The sequence below is a fragment of the Pecten maximus genome, chromosome 11 (assembly GCF_902652985.1).
Source record: "Pecten maximus chromosome 11, xPecMax1.1, whole genome shotgun sequence".
Taxonomy (NCBI): domain Eukaryota; kingdom Metazoa; phylum Mollusca; class Bivalvia; order Pectinida; family Pectinidae; genus Pecten; species Pecten maximus.
The window spans coordinates 39,578,190-39,598,611 of record NC_047025.1 but is presented as its reverse complement, the minus strand read 5'-3'; the positions used below and the strand labels follow the sequence as shown (position 1 = coordinate 39,598,611).

Below are 20,422 nucleotides of genomic sequence, written 5' to 3'. Positions count from 1 at the left end.
AATGGCAAAGTATAATATGGCGTTCAGTTTACAAGACCTGTCCGAGTGGTCGATAAAGCCGATTAACGTTGGTAGTTTTCAAAAGTCATATGAATTAACATGAATATAGGAGCAACGGTTTGGATTGAACAACAAAGTCATCCAACACCTTATGCCGACAAATCAGAATTGGTTCGAATCTATACTAGTACATTTTTGTACATGCAACTGGAGCCCGAGCGTGCTTCCAGCTAAAAATCATCATCGAAATATCTTCACTAAGGAACACAGGAGTTCAACAGATGGTCCTTTCTGTCGGCCTTTTTTTTTTTTTTTTGGACGGTTCAGACAATTTCGAACACGTGGGCGTCATTCTCTGCATGTTTTATCTTTGGCGGAATACATCTTCGTATGTAAGCATTCACGAACTCTGCCAAAACCAGCTATCGTCATTTTCCTTCATATACATTTCTTTGCATATTATTTCCATAGTCAGGACTCTGTTTTACGCCGACTACGCCAGTCCGGACATCACGGAAAGAAAAAAAAGTGATTACGTAACAGATACTCGAGTTCTGTGCATGAGGAGATATTATATATCATATCGATATAAATATTTACAACATGGCGTCAAACAGTGGCAAACTGCTAGCGTGATGTAGCGAGAATCTGCCTGGGCAATCCACAGAGACGAACGCCGTAAACACGCCATACCCCTGCGTATATGGTGTGCATGTATTTGATCTTTCCAACATGGAGACGGGTCGTACTCCCTGCTGTTATAGTGTGTGTCTGTCAGTAGTTTTGCGAGTGACGAAAACTAGACTTGCCGAATTTGTTTTCTTTGGTTTTGTACAATGGTAAGGATACACGACATAACACACACACGCCCGTCATAGGCACGTGCAATAGACACGTGGTGGGGGTCGAAAGGGGGATTTATATACGACAGGGAAATCAAACTCTCTCGATAGTTTGATTCATATACATCACTTCATATAAAAGCTTTTTACATATATACCATCCCTAGCTCTTGTCTGGCTGGAATACTAGATGATAAAAGACGTATGACACCAGGCTTCATACCGGTTAATAACTATTGTATGACACCAGGCTTTATACCGGTTAATAACCATTGTATGACACCAGGCTTTATACCGGTTAATAACCATTGTATGACACCAGACTTCGAACCGGTCAATAACCATTGTATGACACCAGACTTCGAACCGGTTAATAACCATTGTATGACACCAGGCTCCATACCGGTTAATAACCATTGTATGACACCAGGCTTCATACCGGTTAATAACCACTGTATGACACCTTACGTAGACCTACAATATAGTGAATGTTTCAATACTTCAACTGACCCACCCTACAAACATAGGTTACCCACCCTACAAACATGGATTACCCACACCAAAAACATGGGTTACCCTCCCAACAAACATGGGTTACCCACACTACAAACATGGGTTACCAACCCTACAAACATGGGTTACCCTCCGAACAAAAATGGGTTACCCACCCTACAAACATAGGTTACCCACCCTACAAACATGGGTTACCCTCCCTACAAACATGGGTTACCCACTCTACAAACATGGGTTACCGAACCTACAAACATGGGTTACCAACCCTACAAACATGGGTTACCCACCCTACAAACATGGGTTACCGAACATACAAACATGGGTTACCAACCCTACAAACATGGGTTACCCACCATACAAACATGGGTTACCCACTCTACAAACACGGGTTACCCGCCCTACAAACATGGGTTACCCGCCCTACAAACATGGGTTACCCACCCTACAAACATGGGTTACCCACCCTACAAACATGGGTTACCCACCCTACAAACATGGGTTACCCACACTACAAACATGGGTTACCCACCCTACAAACATGAGTTACCGAACCAACAAACATGGGTTACCCACCCTACAAACATGGGTTACCCACACTACAAACTTGGGTTACCCATCCTACAAACATGGGTTACCCACCCTACACACATGGGTTACCCACACTACAAATATAGGTTACCCACCCTACAAATATAAGTTACCGAACCTACAAACATGGGTTACCGAAGCTACACACATGAGTTACCGACCCTCTAAACACATGATTAAGATCCTATAAAACTAGGTCACTTATGCTACAAACAGAAGTTATAGATGCTACAATCACAGGGTTATGATCCTACAAACACAAAATGAAGATCCTAAAAAAAATAGGCTACTGATCTTATAGGCAAAGATCTAAGAAAACCTACAAGAATTAGAGATCCTACAAAAAATAGGTTACTCATCCTTCAAACATAGAACGGAGGACTAATTCAACTACAAACATAGGATGAAGGTCTGCTAACACTACAAACATAGGACGAAGGTCTGCTAACACTAAAAACATAGGATGGAGGTCTGCTAACACTACAAACATAGGATGAAGGGTTACTAACACTACAAACATAGGATGAAGGTCTGTTAACACTACAAACATAGGATGAAGGTTTACTAACACTACAAACATAGGACGAAGGTCTACTAACACTACAAACATAGGATGAAGGTCTGTTAACACTACAAACATATGATGAAGGTCTACTAACACTACAAACATAGGATGAAGGTCTGATAACACTACAAACATAGGACGAAGGTCTGCTAACACTACTAACATAGGATGAAGGTCTACTTACACTACAAACATAGGATGAAGGTCTACTTACACTACTAACATAGGACGAAGGTCTGCTAACACTAAAAACATAGGATGAAGGTCTGCTAACACTAAAAACATAGGATGAAGGTCTGCTAACACTACAAACATATGATGAAGGTCTGCTAACACTACTAACATAGGATGAAGGTCTACCAACACTACAAACATAGGATGAAGGTCTACTAACACTACTAACATAGGATGAAGGTCTGCTAACACTACTAACATAGGATGAAGGTCTACTAACACTACTAACATAGGATGAAGGTCTACTAACACTACTAACATAGGATGAAGGTCTGCTAACACTACTAACACTACAAACATAGGATGAAGGTCTACTAACACTACAAACATAAGTTTTAGATCACAAAGCGATAAGTGGCCAATGCTGATTTGCCTGCATAAGCCTTTAGTATAGCGTTATACCCACAAATACACTCAGGTATGTTTATCTATTAAAAATCGCCATTATTATGAATATAAAGCGAGACTGGTGTATATAATAGATGTAAACGAGAGATAGCAGACAAGTCTAGGAGAGATACAGTAAGACTCCGCACTGTGTATTATGCAACCAAAGACGACCTGAGAGGCTGTTCCTGCCTGGTGCTAAGGGATAACACAGGTCATCTACCGGTCTCTCGTCTCGAACCTGGTTGCCATGGACACAAAACACAAAATACCGCATTACATAGTATAATAACACCTGCTTTATACTAAGGGGAAAGACTATTCCCACATAAAGGTCACACAGAAGCCCTATTAGTTTCCACGCACAAACCTCTAGTTCATGCGCATAGTCATACATAATTATATAGATACAAATGTACCTCAATTTAAAAAAAAAAAAAATTTTGGACATAACACTTTTGTAACAATTTCCTGGTTTTCTTGAGCTACAATAACGGAACAGCCCGGTACTGGCGTACATTTGATCTCTACTAAGTCCTAAAGATTTTAAATACTTTCATTCATCAACCAATCAAATTGGAGGCCTGAGAACCAGTCGGCACGCGCTGCTTGTCATCATTTAAGAGACACGCGCCCTGGTGATATCGCATAGCCAAAATTCAACCGTACTGAGTTACAGATACCGTATTAAATCACTTACAATAATATCAGAGCGACATACAGCACATTTCTGGCCTCGCTAGGCTGATTATAACTACCACATGTTGTGACCCTGTGCGTCCACCACGGTGAGCACACGTGTCCTGATCAACCACCATACTCCCTGTACACTTTCACTTCACTACGCTAATACGAGGTATTTGTAGACAATTATCACCGTTTTGAAACGTAATTTTTGAGGTTATGACCTTGTTCAAGAGGCAATTTAGGAGATAATATGATGACCTTGAAAATGGAGGGCGTTCGAGATTATGGTTATCCGTCTAGCTGAGCATGTGTTGTGAGGCTGACTGCTACTCACAGTCTCCTGATCTTAGTCAGTCTTAGTGGTAACTCTAACAGGTCCAGAACGACAGTACTAAACAAGTGTTTAATATTTATCGACAAATCCAAAACATTTTAATTTGTGTCTTTTAATAATCATGTATGCGGTGAGCCATCCGACTACCAAACGTTATCATAATTCAGTAACGCATACAATGGACTAATGTAAACTCTATTTACCATAAAAATAATTTTCAGGAAACGATTGATGAAGCGTTGAATAAGATGAAGCCTCTTCAAATAAAATAACAGTAATAATGCACTACCTTGTCCAGCCCGAGTTTCCCTTGGCCCTCACACTATGTCTGGTCCAGAAATGGTGTCAGGGCCAGAGGAAACTCGAGCTATACCTTGTAATAGGTACAAAATACTGTCTATGTAATAATACACTACCTTGTATAGGTATTAAATACTGTCTATGTAGTAATACAATACCTTGTAATAGGTACTAAATACTGTCTATGTAATAATACACGTGTATCCTGTACACTGCGTGTACTACATGTATCACGTACACTACATGTATCCCGTACATTACCTGTATGCCGTACACTACCCGTATACCGTACACTACCTGTATCCCGTACACTACCCGTATACCGTACATTACCTGTATACCGTACATTACCTGTATCCCGTACATTACCTGTATACCGTACATTACCTGTATCCCGTACACTACCTGTATACCGTACACTACCTGTATCCCATACACTACCTGTATACCGTACACTACCTGTATACCGTACACTACCTGTATACCGTACACTACCTGTACCCCGTACACTACCTGTATCCCGTACACTACTTATTATCTATATTCTTATAGTGTCTACTGGTATGTACATTTGTATATTTATTGTTTTTTAATCCCTGCTTAGAATCTCATATATTTCGACCAGCTTCAAATTACATTTTATTTACCATTAATCAACTTTTCAAAGATAACTGGGACACATTTACTATCGCTCTGAAAGTTTAAACCCCTTTCCTTATAATCCGATATTTAATTGCCCATATACATGTATACATGTTTACTCTTGGTCAAAACAGAAACGCCAGAAGGGTGTGTGGTGATGGAGGAGGGAATGCCCAAAGTCATGATCGGAGAGATGTTTTATCTCTGTTCTGTGATCTTTCTTATCGCAAAGAGCTCATCAGACCTATGTCTGACTCTCCTGGCCAGGATTCCATGTTGCCTTGCCATCTGGAAAGTTTGGATGTAGGTAGAAGTTGGTATTGGTACTGAAAGACCTCGGAAGATGTACGGGAGTAAATAATAAACCAGCAGTTGGCGATAATTGTGAAGGCGATATATCGGGCTGTGGAAGGTACGCGTTCCCGGACGATCAGTTTTGTTAACTGTTAAACCACTACTTAACCACACAAGTTTTAACCATTCTCAGTCAATATTGTTGGATATATTGTATATGATAATGACACATTGAAAATATAGAAATACCACAATAATGAAATACAAATTATCAATTGTAGACCGGCCAGATTGCTACAGTTTCTCAACCTTTAACATTACAATAGTGAGAAACATAGTATGTTACTGATGTTTGGCCCCAACAAAACCGGGCCGTTTATATTGTTGTGTATTTGTAGGTTATGGAATGATGTTCCGAGGAGATGAGCTTGACGAGAACGTGGAGGAGAGTTCGTGCCGAGGTATATATGTGTGGCACCTATTTATATATACGAGCAGAGAGGTTTGTGATATCGCGCTGACTGTGCTAGGCCGAGGTGGCACTTCTCATATGGGCCAAAAATAAAGACTGAGCGGAACATTGAATCATCTTTAATTAACTGTTCTGTTCGGAATTATCTGCGTACAGACCGCGATTAGGTTACAGTCAGCAGTGCTGTTACACTCATCGCTTGCCAAACCCCCTCCTGGAGCCCCCGTGCGTGCGCTACACGGTAAAGCACGTACATTTTGTACGAGGCACAAGTGGGGAATTCCAGTATTTGATCTGAAAAAATATTTGCAAGGAATGAAAAAGAAAGAACTTAATATTTTTTAGGATTGATATTTTCTCTTGACAAGATATACTGTTCATGTGATTTCAGACTGAGCATTTCCATTTCCCTATAATAATCGTCCATCGAGCAGAAAAACGCTGACTCTGCATATCTCACACAAAAGTGTTGCCAATTAATGAACTAGTTCAAATACCTACACACAGAAATAGATGATATACCTATATTCATGGAAGTACAAATCTGTAAATTTGCAAATAAATGTTAAAACAAATGGCCCGAAATTGATTCAGAAATCACAAAATATTCACTCTTATATAAACAGTGACATCTGTTAGGGTAAGCAGGAAACCCCTCGACAGTCCCTCCCATTGAGTGGTGCCATATTGTGGAGAATATACATTTTTGTAGATCTATATTTATATTGTATATTTATGAGGGAGCTCCGACCCTGAGCCGGAACCTATAGTCATCACCCGGCTCATTTAAGACTATCTAATTCAATAAACGACGACGGGCAATTGTCTGTGTCCGGAATTACACAGCTCCACATGTCCGGAATTACACCGCTCCACATGGCCGTAATAAAGTACATTCTACAACACCAACTGGATAGTATCTAAAGGATAACCGTTAGTCTCAAGAAATCATTGTTATTTAATGACCAATAATACAACTTATCTAATGACCAATAATACAACTTATTTAATGACCAATAATAAAACTTATTTAATGACCAATAGTACAACTTATTTAATGACCAATAATACAACTTATTTAATGACCAATAATACAACTTATTTAATGACCAATAATACAACTTATTTAATGACCAATAATAAAACTTATTTAATGACCAATAATACAACTTATTTAATGACCAATAATACAACTTATTTAATGACCAATAATACAACTTATTTAATGACCAATAATACAACTTATTTAATGACCAATAATACAACTTATTTAATGACCAATAATACAACTTATCTAATGACCAATAATACAACTTATTTAATGACCAATAATACAACTTATTTAATGACCAATAATACAACTTATTTAATGACCAATAATACAACTTATTTAATGACCAATAATACAACTTATTTAATGACCAATAATACAACTTATCTAATGACCAATAATACAACTTATCTAATGACCAATAATACAACTTATTTAATGACCAATAATACAACTTATTTAATGACCAATAATACAACTTATCTAATGACCAATAATACAACTTATCTAATGACCAATAATACAACTTATTTAATGACCAATAATACAACTTATCTAATGACCAATAATACAACTTATTTAATGACCAATAATACAACTTATTTAATGACCAATAATACAACTTATCTAATGACCAATAATACAACTTATTTAATGACCAATAATACAACTTATTTAATGACCAATAATACAACTTATCTAATGACCAATAATACAACTTATCTAATGACCAATAATACAACTTATTTAATGACCAATAATACAACTTATTTAATGACCAATAATACAACTTATTTAATGACCAATAATACAACTTTTGTACGCAAATTTCTGTTTATACATAATAATAGATCTCATACACATATTGAAATAAGATTCTAACAAGAACAGACTTGCGAATTCCTGAGCTTTTACCCAATATACGATGCTTTTTTCCGGTGAAACGGCTTTAACGCGTGTTAATGATACAAGCAACCTTTACACCCCGGACGTTTTAGGATTGATTTATCTTAATTGACCACGAAAGTGGACAAAGTAAACATTTATTTGTGCATAACATGACAAAATAGTGTAAGTCCAGGTCCAAAATATTGTAAAGAATATCATGGTGATAGCTTGTTTCCAAGTATTTTTGTTCTGTTGGATGTATAACTAATACGTGTATAATGTTTGTATATAACTAATACGTGTATATTGTTTGTATATAACTAAAACGTGTATATTGTTTGTGTATAACTAATACTTGTATATTGTTTATATATAACTAATACGTGTATATTGTTTGTATATAACTAATACGTGTATATTGTTTGTATATAACTCATATGTGTTTATTGTTTGTGTATAACTAATACGTGTATATTGTTTGTATATAACTAATACGTGTATATTGTTTGTATATAACTAATACGTGTATATTGTTTGTATATAACTAAAACGTGTATATTGTTTGTGTATAACTAATACTTGTATATTGTTTATATATAACTAATACGTGTATATTGTTTGTATATAACTAATACGTGTATATTGTTTGTATATAACTCATACGTGTTTATTGTTTGTGTATAACTAATACGTGTATATTGTTTGTGTATAACTAATACGTGCATATTGTTTGTATATAACTCATATGTGTTTATTGTTTGTGTATAACTAATACGTGTATATTGTTTGTGTATAACTAATACTTGTATATTGTTTGTATATAACTAATACGTGTATATTGTTTGTATATAACTAATACGTGTATATTGTTTGTATATAACTAAAACGTGTATATTGTTTGTGTATAACTAATACTTGTATATTGTTTATATATAACTATAACGTGTATATTGTTTGTATATAGCTAATACGTGTATATTGTTTGTGTATAACTAATACGTGAATATTGTTTGTATATAACTAATACGTGTATATTGTTTGTATATAACTAATACGTGTATATTGTTTGTATATAACTCATATGTGTATATTGTTTGTGTATAACTAATACTTGTATATTGTTTATATATAACTATAACGTGTATATTGTTTGTATATAACTAATACGTGTATATTGTTTGTATATAACTAATACGTGTATATTGTTTGTATATAACTAATACGTGTATATTGTTTGTATATAACTAATACGTGTATATTGTTTGTATATAACTCACATGTGTATATTGTTTGTGTATAACTAATACGTGTATATTGTTTGTATATAACTTATATGTGTATATTGTTTGTGTATAACTAATACGTGTATATTGTTTGTATATAACTATAACGTGTATATTGTTTGTATATAACTATAACGTGTATATTGTTTGTATATAACTATAACGTGTATATTTTTTGTATATAACTATAACGTGTATATTGTTTGTATATAACTAATACGTGTATATTGTTTGTATATAACTAATACGTGTATATTGTTTGTATATAACTTATATGTGTATATTGTTTGTATATAACTAATACGTGTATATTGTTTGTATATAACTAATACGTGTATATTGTTTGTATAAAACTATAACGTGTATATTGTTTGTGTATAACTAATACTTGTATATTGTTTGTATATAACTTATATGTGTATATTGTTTGTGTATAACTAATACGTGTATATTGTTTGTATATAACTCATACGTGTATATTGTTTGTGTATAACTAATACGTGTATATTGTTTGTATATAACTTATATGTGTATATTGTTTGTGTATAACTAATACGTGTATATTGTTTGTATATAACTCATATGTGTATATTGTTTGTATATAACTAATACGTGTATATCGTTTGTGTGTAACTAATACGTGTATATTGTTTGTATATAACTAATACGTGTATATTTTTTGTATATGACTAATACGTGTATATTTTTTGTATATAAGAGCTATTGAATAGCATTTACCACACACAACACACGATGAAATATAATCCTTTGCACATCTTCATATATCCATTCAAACATTTATAGTGTTTGACTAATACACAACTGTGTGAAGCAATGTTAGATCGTCATGACGTAGTGGCAAAGTGTTCATTATTGAACGTGTATGTCGAATTCTGCACAGCGTTGTATGAGTAGGTGATTATCGATTTTCTGTCGATGTAGAAAATGTTCAAGTACAGTAAAATACAGAATCATCCCAGTCGCACACAGACCCATACACTGTCAAGGTCGAGACACCATACAGTCACACACAGACCCATACACTACCACGGCCGGGACACCATACAGTCACACACACAGACCCATACACTACCACGGCCGAGACACCATACAGTCACACACACAGACCCGTACACTACCACGGCCGAGACACCATACAGTCACACACAGACCCATGCACTACCACGGCCGAGACATCATACAGTCACACACACAGACCCGTACACTACCACGGCCGGGACACCATACAGTCACACACACAGACCCATACACTACCACGGCTGAGACACCATACAGTCACACACACGGATCCGTACACTACCACGGCCGAGACACCATACAGTCACACACAGACCCATACACTACCACGGCCGAGACACCTTACAGTCACACACACAGACCCATATACTACCACGGCCGGGACACCATACAGTCACACACAGACCCATACACTACCGAGGCCGGGACACCATACAGTCACACACAGACCCGTACACTACCACGGCCGAGACACCATACAGTCACACACAGACCCATATACTACTACTGCCGAGACACCATACAGTCACACACACAGACCCATACACTACCACGGCCGAGCCACCATACAGTCACACACACAGACCCATATACTACCACGGCCGAGACACCATACAGTCACACACAGACCCATACACTACCACGGCCGAGACACCATACAGTCACACACACAGACCCATACACTACTACGGCCGAGACACCATACAGTCACACACACACAGACCCGTACACTACCACGGCCGAGACACCATACAGTCACACACACACACAGACCCATACACTACCACGGCCGAGACACCATACAGTCACACACAGACCCATACACTACCACGGCCGAGACACCATACAGTCACACACAGACCTACACACTACCACGGCCGGGACACCATACAGTCACACACAGACCCATACAAGACCACCGTCGAGACACCATACAGTCACAGACAGACCCATACACTACCACGGCCGAGACACCATACAGTCGCACACACAGACTCACACACTACCACGGCCGAGACACCATACAGTCACACACAGACCCATACACTACCTCGGCCGAGACACCATACAGTCACACACAGACCCGTACACTTCCACCGTCGAGACACCATTTACAGTGATTTGGTAAGTGTAGGTCAAACAAACATGTCTTCTGAACCCGATTGCTTCAATGAATCGAATACAAATAGGTGTCTACCTTATAAACATGTATTTATTAACATCTGCGCGGGTAGAAAATCTACCAATAATGATTGACAATTAAATGACGCATGCGCACGTGAGACATAGTGACTAGTCGTAAATGACTAAGGCGAACGTGAGACACATTGTTACTGCCTTTGTAAAGGCGTCTAAGACGCACGTGAGACTAGGACATCTAGAGGCGCATGTGAAACAAATATGACTGACTGTGTAAGGTATATATTGTTTGATGTTGATTCAATGTCCAGATTCAATTACCGTCAGCGACAGGACCAATATTTATCTGTAATGAGAGCGGGCTGTGTATAGATGTACTTAGTAAGCGTGGCCCACAGTATTTACTATTGGTTATCGATAAATTGATCTGTATGATAGGTAAACAGTCTATTCAAACAGTACACATGGTAGGAACGGGTAATCTACGACGACTTTGTGATTTTATCTGTTTACTCTTAGTACAATATTGCTTAAACACAATGTGTACTTTTATGGTACTTAGTGTTATCATATTAAATATTGAAATACTAATTAGTACAGACTACTTCATCACTGATACAGAGGCATTGATTACTCACTGTATTATACAATAATTAAAACATGTAAAACCATACTCAGGAATGTCAGTTACAGTAAAGCTATCTGAATTTGATAAACTTAAGGTATGATAGTTATATTACAATTATATATGATGACCTATTTAATGTCGTGCAAAAAATGTATAGTAGTTACATAATCGTTATTAACTATACAACGGTGTCTATGGAATGGAACTTAAGGATGGACATACAACAGCGGAGTATTTCTTCTCAAGTCATTAATACCTACTTATACTTAAATAATATACAGATACATGTAATAATTTGAAGTCTTTGACCTTAAACATGGGTCAAGGCGATTTATTTTAATCCCTTTGTACCTGAAAGCTCCGGCCAAAATTTCCTAAAATATCCATTCATTATCCATGGATCTGAAGCCGTTTAAATATATTTGGCTCGTGCGACCTTCGATACGACTATGATGTTTGACCTTATCATACTGATTACCAGATTATTAGTGAGATACGAGCCTGACTGACGAGTTACATAACCTCACAACACGCCCCTCCCCCTCCCGATCCCCGGACGACATAGGGGGTCGACTAGCCGACATCGACATGTGTTGTATCGACATGTGCAGTTTCGACATGTGTAGTATTATCAGAGATAACCATCAGTGATGTTTTGATGTGTTGCATACATGAGTGCACACAGATCATCATTACCTTTTTGTGTTCACTAAACTTGTCTGTTGTTAAGCAAAAACAGTCTTCTAACAGCAACTTATATGCCTTGTACAGACTAAATTTTGTTTTGTCCATGACGGCGGTGTAAGCCTTGTAGAGTAACATTTGTTTTGTACCATGACGGAGGTGTAAGCCTTGTAGAGTAACATTTGTTTTGTACCATGACGAAGGTGTAAGCCTTGTAGAGTAACATTTGTTTTGTACCATGACGGAGGTGTAAGCCTTATAGAGTAACATTTGTTTTGAACCATGACGAAGGTGTAAGCCTTACAGAGTAACATTTGTTTTGTACCATGACGGCGGTGTAAGTTGTAAGAGTACAGTTACTTGTTTTGAACCATGACGAGGTGTAAGCCTGTAGAGCCACAGTTATTTTGTACATGACGGCGTTAAGCTTGTAAGAACAGTTTTTGAAGTGACGTACTGTACAGACACCAGTACTGACGTGACGTTATGTACAAGACACCAGTTCTGCGTTCGTACAGTAACACCAGTTCTGACGTGACTTACTGTACAAGACACCAGTACGACGTGTCGTTACTGTACAAGACACCAGTACTGACGTGCGTTACTGTACAAGACACCAGTTCTGACGTGACGTTACTGTACAAGACACCAGTTCTGACGTGTCGTTACTGTACAAGACACCAGTACTGACGTGACGTTACTGTACAAGACACCAGTTCTGACGTGTCGTTACTGTACAAGACACCAGTTCTGACGTGTCGTTACTGTACAAGACACCAGTTCTGACGTGTCGTTACTGTACAAGACACCAGTTCTGACGTGACGTTACTGTACAAGACACCAGTTCTGACGTGTCGTTACTGTACAAGACACCAGTTCTGACGTGTCGTTACTGTACAAGACACCAGTTCTGACGTGTCGTTACTGTACAAGACACCAGTACTGACGTAACGTTACTATACAAGACACCAGTTCTGACGTGTCGTTACTGTACAAGACACCAGTTCTGACGTGTCGTTACTGTACAAGACACCAGTTCTGACGTGTCGTTACTGTACAAGACACCAGTTCTGACGTGACGTTACTGTACAAGACACCAGTTCTGACGTGTCGTTACTGTACAAGACACCAGTTCTGACGTGACGTTACTATACAATACACCAGTACTGACGTGACGTTACTGTACAAGACACCAGTACTGACGTGTCGTTACTGTACAAGACACCAGTTCTGACGTGACGTTACTGTACAAGACACCAGTTCTGACGTGTCGTTACTGTACAAGACACCAGTTCTGACGTGTCGTTACTGTACAAGACACAGTTTGATGAGTTATGTAAAGACACAGTTTGACGTGTCGTACGTACAAGACACTTCTGACGTACGGTATCATACAATAACCAGTACTGACGTGACGTTACTGTACAAGACGTGTCTGACGTGCGTACTGTAAGACACCAGTCTGACGTGTCGTACTGTAAAGAACCAGTTGACGTGTCGTTACTGTACAGACACAGTTGACGTGACTGTACGTACAAGACACAGTTCTGACGTGTACGTTTCTGTAAACGCACAGTCTGAGAAGTTCTATCACAACCAGTTCTGACTACATTACTGTACAAGACACCACTACGTGTCGTTATGTACAAGAACAGTTCTGACGTGACGACGACAAACACCAGTTCTGACGTGCGGTTAGGTACAAGCACATTGACGTTATGTACAAGGACACCAGTTTGACTTCGTACTTACAAGACACCATTACGGGTTAGTAAACCAGTTCTGACGTGTCGTTAGTAAAGACACCAGTTTGACTGACGTGACGTTACTGTACAAGACACCCGTACTGACGTGACGTTGCTGTACAATACACGCAAACGATGGAAGAGTCATTATAAAAGACATGTGTATGTGAAATGTTGCCATATGAGATAGACGACCAGCTACTGATAATCCTCGAGACGACCTTGACCCTGTGTCGGACTACACATGGTAACTAATCGATATTTATCCGAATGCCAACAACATCAGTTTAGGTAGAAAATCACAAGGTATTGATCGATGTAAATTGCTGATAAAGGTTTCATCACACAACACATCCCCTGTCGCGATTCACAGGGTTGTTTGTAGCGCGTGAAGTAGAGTGTGGACACGGCGTGACCAGGCTGGTTAAAAAGGACACTTTGTCCAAGATCCCTGATATCGATATAGTTGGTATAGCTTGTGTCGATCTGAGTTTCGGTGATAACTCTGTAAACGGTCAGCAGAATTTCAACAACCAGCTCTCATTTACATAGCCCAGTCACAAGGGAAACCCTATGTCGTATGGCAAATTATACGAAGCCGACACAACCGTTCACTTTTAAACGCCGGTTTAGGCTACATGGCACACGTTACAAGGTACATATTTGACTTCTTTTACTAAAATAAGGGCCTAGAACTGAGTAATATATGTATAGTTGTGTCAATGAGAAGTACACAGATTGATGTAAAACACAACATGTAACACATTTTTCAACAAAAGTGGAATAAATGAAACCCACAATGGTGATCAATTTGCGGATAAGTAAGGTTTATGATTACTGGTGGACGGATGTCTGTAATAAACCTGCGACAATTGTGATGTACATTACATTATGGTAAGGTAAGACGCCTATGATGTAGTTATGGGTAGATAAGACGCCTATGATGTAGTTATGGGTAGATAAGACGCCTATGGTGTAGTTATGGGTATGTAAGACGCCTATGATATAGCTATGGGTATGTAAGACGCTCGCGACGCAGTTATGGGTAGGTAAGACGCGCCCGTTACGTGGTTGGGGGAAAGAAATACGCCTATTATGTACGTATGGGTAGGTGGGACATCTGTTATATAGTCATTGGTAGGTGGGACACCTGCTATATAGTCTTGGTAGGTGGGACACCCGTTCTAAAGTCATTGGTAGGTGGGACATCTGTTATATAGTCATTGGTAGGTGGGACACGTGTTATATAGTTATTGGTAGGTGGGACACCTGTTATATAGTCATTGGTAGGTGGGACATCTGTTATATAGTCATTGGTAGGTGGGACACGTGTTATATATTTACTGGTAGGTGGGACACGTGTTATATAGTTACTGGTAGGTGGGACACCTGCTATATAGTCATTGGTAGGTGGGACATCTGTTACATAGTCATTGGTAGGTGGGACACCTGCTATATAGTCATTGGTAGGTGGGATACGTGCTATATAGTCATTGGTAGGTGGGACATCTGTTACATAGTCGTTGGTAGGTGGGACACCTGCTATATAGTCATTGGTAGGTGGGACACCTGTTATATAGTCATTGGTAGGTGGGATACCTGTTATATAGTCATTGGTAGATGGGACACCTGTTATATAGTCATTGTTACGTTGGACACGTGTTATATAGTCATTGGTAGGTGGGACACGTGTTATATAGTCATTGGTAGATGGGACACGTGTTATATAGTCATTGGTAGGTGGGACACGTGTTATATAGTCATTGGTAGATGGTACACCCGTTATATAGTCATTGGTAGGTAGGACATCTGTTATATAGTCATTGGTAGGTGGGACATCTGTTCTATAGTTACTGGTAGGTGGGACACGTGTTATATAATTCTTGGTAGGTGGGACACCTGTTATATAGTCATTGGTAGGTGGGATACCTGTTATATAGTCATTGGTAGATGGGACACCTGTTATATAGTCATTGTTACGTTGGACACGTGTTATATAGTCATTGGTAGGTGGGACACGTGTTATATAGTCATTGGTAGATGGTACACCCGTTATATAGTCATTGGTAGGTGGGACATCTGTTATATAGTCATTGGTACTAGTGACACGTGTTATATAGTCATTGGTAAGTGGGACATCTGTCATATAGTTACTGGTAGGTGGGACACGTGTTATATAATTCTTGGTAGGTGGGACACCTGTTATATAGTTACTGGTAGGTGGGACACGTGTTATATAGTCATTGGTAGGTGGGACACGTGTTATATAGTCATTGGTAGGTGGGACACGTGTTATATAGTCATTGGTAGATGGGACACCTGTTATATAGTCATTGGTAGGTGGGACACCCGTTATATAGTCATTGGTAGGTGGGGCACCTGTTATATATAGCCATGGTAGGTGGGGCACCCGTTCTAAAGTCATTGGTAGGTGGGACACCTGCTATATAGTTATTGGTACGTGGGACACGTGTTATATAGTCATTGGTAGGTGGGACACCTGTTATATAGTTACTGGTAGGTGGGACACCTGTTATATAGTCATCGGTAGGTGGGACATCTGCTATATAGTCATTGGTAGGTGGGGCACCCGTTCTAAAGTCATTGGTAGGTGGGACATCTGCTATATAGTCATTGGTAGGTGGGACACCAGTTATATAGTCATTGGTAGGTGGGACACCTGTTATATAATTCTTGGTAGGTGGGACACCTGTTATATAGTTACTGGTAGGTGGGACACCTGTTATATAGTCATTGGTAGGTGGGACACCTGTTATGTAATTCTTGGTAGGTGGGACACCTGTTATATAGTTATTGGTACGTGGGACACGTGCTATATAGTCATTGGTAGGTGGGACACCCGTTATATAGTCATTGGTAGATGGGACACCTGTTATATAGTCACTGGTAGGTGGGACATCTGTTATATAGTCATTGGTACGTGGGACACGTGTTATATAGTCATTGGTAGGTGGGACACCTGCTATATAGTCATTGGTAGGTGGGACACGTGTTATATAGTCATTGGTAGGTGGGACATCTGTTATATAGTCATTGGTACGTGGGATACCTGTTATATAGTCATTGGTAGGTGGGACGCGTGTTATATAGTCATTGGTAGATGGTACACCCGTTATATAGTCATTGGTAGGTGGGACATCTGCTATATAGTCATTGGTAGGTGGGACACCCGTTATATAGTCATTGGTAGGTGGGGCACCTGTTATATAGTCATTGGTAGGTGGGACACGTGTTGTATAGTTATGGGTAGGTGGGACACGTGTTGTATAGTTATTGGTACGTGGGACACGTGTTATATAGTCATTGGTAGATGGGACACCTGTTATATAGTTGTTGGTAGGTGGGACACCTGTTATATAGTTACTGGTAGGTGGGACACCTGTTATAAAGTCATTGGTAGGTGGGACACGTGTTATATAATTATTGGTAGGTGGGACACCTGTTATATAGTTACTGGTAGGTGGGACACCTGTTATATAGTTATTGGTAGGTGGGACACCTGTTATATAGTTATTGGTAGGTGGGACACGTGTTATATAGTCATTGGTAGGTGGGACACCTGTTATATATATAGTCATTGGTAGGTGGGGCACCCGTTATAAAGTCATTGGTAGGTGGGACACATGTTATATAGTTATTGGTAGATGGGACACCTGTTATATAGTCATTGGTACGTTGAACACATGTTATATAGTTATTGGTAGGTGGGACACCTGTTATATAGTTATTGGTACGTGGGACACGTGTTATATAGTTATTGGTACGTGGGACCTCGGTCATATAAGTATGAGTAGATGAGACGATGGGAAAGTGTGACATTAGTGAAGTTGATCGAGTTACCCGGATAATTGGGCACATACTGCTAATGACAATCATCCGGATAAACTGATCGCAACTCCGACATTGTTACTAGAGAGGTGCAAAATTACAATCATCGGCCATAGCCTTAATGAATACATAACTATTCATAGATTGCATCAAAATGTCTGCTTTATCATTTAAATTTTAAAAGCTCATCTTTCTTTGTGCAAATAAGCATAAATGTCATTTCGGATTTGACCTGTGACATAATAGAATCTCTCTACAACCTTGACCTACCACATCTGCATTCTCGACAAGGTCAAGAAGTATTTTAAATGAACTTGACCTATTTGTGTTAAATTCTAAATACGGATAACTTGTTAGAATGGAGGCATAATGGCACAACTATCGTACAGTATGAACTCCTGAAATCTGTCAAGCTCAAGGTCACGCATGACTTACCTCCATCAGCGTAGGTTTCGCACCCATAGCCGTCCTGTAAACCGGTGGTCCACGTGCCCTCGTACCTGGCCCCGGAGGAAACGCTCTGTCGGACACCGTATCGGCCTTTGAATCCCTGGGTCCACTCCCCCCGGTAGACCCATCGGCCCTTCGTTTCTACTCCCAGCCCGTGTCTCTTTCCCTGGAACCATTGGCCCTTGAACGAGTTTCCACTGGGCCAGGTGTAAACGCCCGACACCTCGAAGCCATATTGCCACGCCCCAGAGTACTCACCCTGGCCCTTAGGCCCGGTACAAACCCCGTGTCCGTGGGCTTTGCCATCTTCCCAACCCCCACAGTACGTCCCCCCGTCATCAAAATCGAAACGACCTCCTCCTTGTGTCATTTAGGCACTAATGACCAGTGCATTCCAAGTGTAACGGTCAAATGTCCATTCACGTATTCCAAAAACAGTGGTTCGTTTTCCTCATGAACGCCACAATGCGAGCACGATGTGATTATATGTACCAATCCATCCACGTTATAGCAAAAATGACTGATATTAACGGTCACAGTCTCGTGTTCACAAATCCAATGTGTTTACACTCAGTTTCCAGAATTACAGTTGGCGAAAAAATCGGATGAAAATATTAAGAGAGAGAAAAGTGACACAGAAAGAATTATGGAATATTAATTGATAAGCAATTAAATTATTTCAATTAAAATCAAACACAGAAAAAAGTTGTGTTACATTGGTAAACAATGTACTTTAAAAACAAAGATTGACAAACGTGTAAAGAAGCTTACTTGACTCGAAACTATCAGCAAGATTAAAGTTCCTGGTATCTATTGCACTGGTAAAATCCTGGCGTAATTTGAAAACTAATTCCTCGTGTAAACTATATGGCACATTACATGAGCGTTGATAATCAGTGAGACGGTGTTTTATATATAAATGCACTGTTGTAAGCCATGATCCTTCAGGTTCCGTTATCAGCTGTTGTGTGGAAATTAGCGTTGCTGCTACTGGCTAGAGGAGAGGATGGGTCGAAGATAATGGCGTTTTGTGTAATACCGTTTAGAAGCACTTTGGTCAGTATCCATTAATCCGGTCCTGTTCAGTCCATCGTAAGGTTAAAAGCCCTCATAATTTGCTTTCGAAAGAGTCTATCAGTACAATCATTCTCCACGGGGGAAGCACGAAGGGGCGAAGCGAAAATTTTCTTCGACAGGGCGAATAAATTATGCGAAAATGCGATGTGTATCGTGTATGTGTGTAGTATAGGACCGCCGATTAACCATATAAGGCGGTTTGATGTTATTGGACAGAAGCACAGAGTGCCACTGTGGTACGGAAAACCTACACTAAGACTGTTTGCTTCATTTATCAGTATACGTTCAATAGTAGCAAGTACCTACTACCACGAGCCGATCTTAACGGTTCCACATGTCAGTTTTATACGAGTGCGATACATGATAGCACTGCACGCACTGTGGGATAATACTTACGGAACGAAACACACTACGTTGTGCTGAACAGCAGCCGTAGCACACACCTCAAGCCTCCCATGTCTCCTGTCACTTTATATCACTTAAATCTCAGAATTTCTACTGGAGTAGGTTTTGTCAATGTGATCCGTTTATTACCATCACCCGTGAGTAGATCCCTGATTACGCTTGTGTAAGTAATATCACCGGCACACAATGCAAGCCCAGCGACAAATAAATAATTAATACATATAGCGTACTGAGTACTCCAGCCGATCAATAGTCGTTTTCGTTTCGTTCAATCGTCAACATATTATGAAGGTGTACGATAGGAGGTAACAGACGGTACACGACGG

The 20,422-nt window shown here is 39.3% G+C and overlaps 1 protein-coding gene across 1 annotated transcript in view; it reads right to left on the bottom strand.

The window, feature by feature from the left end:
- The window catches only part of LOC117338238 (junctophilin-1-like), a 77,136-nt gene extending 57,063 nt beyond the window's left edge, over nt 1-20,073 (bottom strand). Inside the window, exon 1 of the mRNA XM_033899501.1 lies at nt 18,600-20,073. Within this exon, the coding sequence (XP_033755392.1) occupies nt 18,600-18,984 (385 nt within the window). The 5' untranslated portion in view covers nt 18,985-20,073. The remainder of the gene's footprint in view (nt 1-18,599) is intronic.
- Between the last annotated feature and the right edge of the window lie 349 nt (nt 20,074-20,422).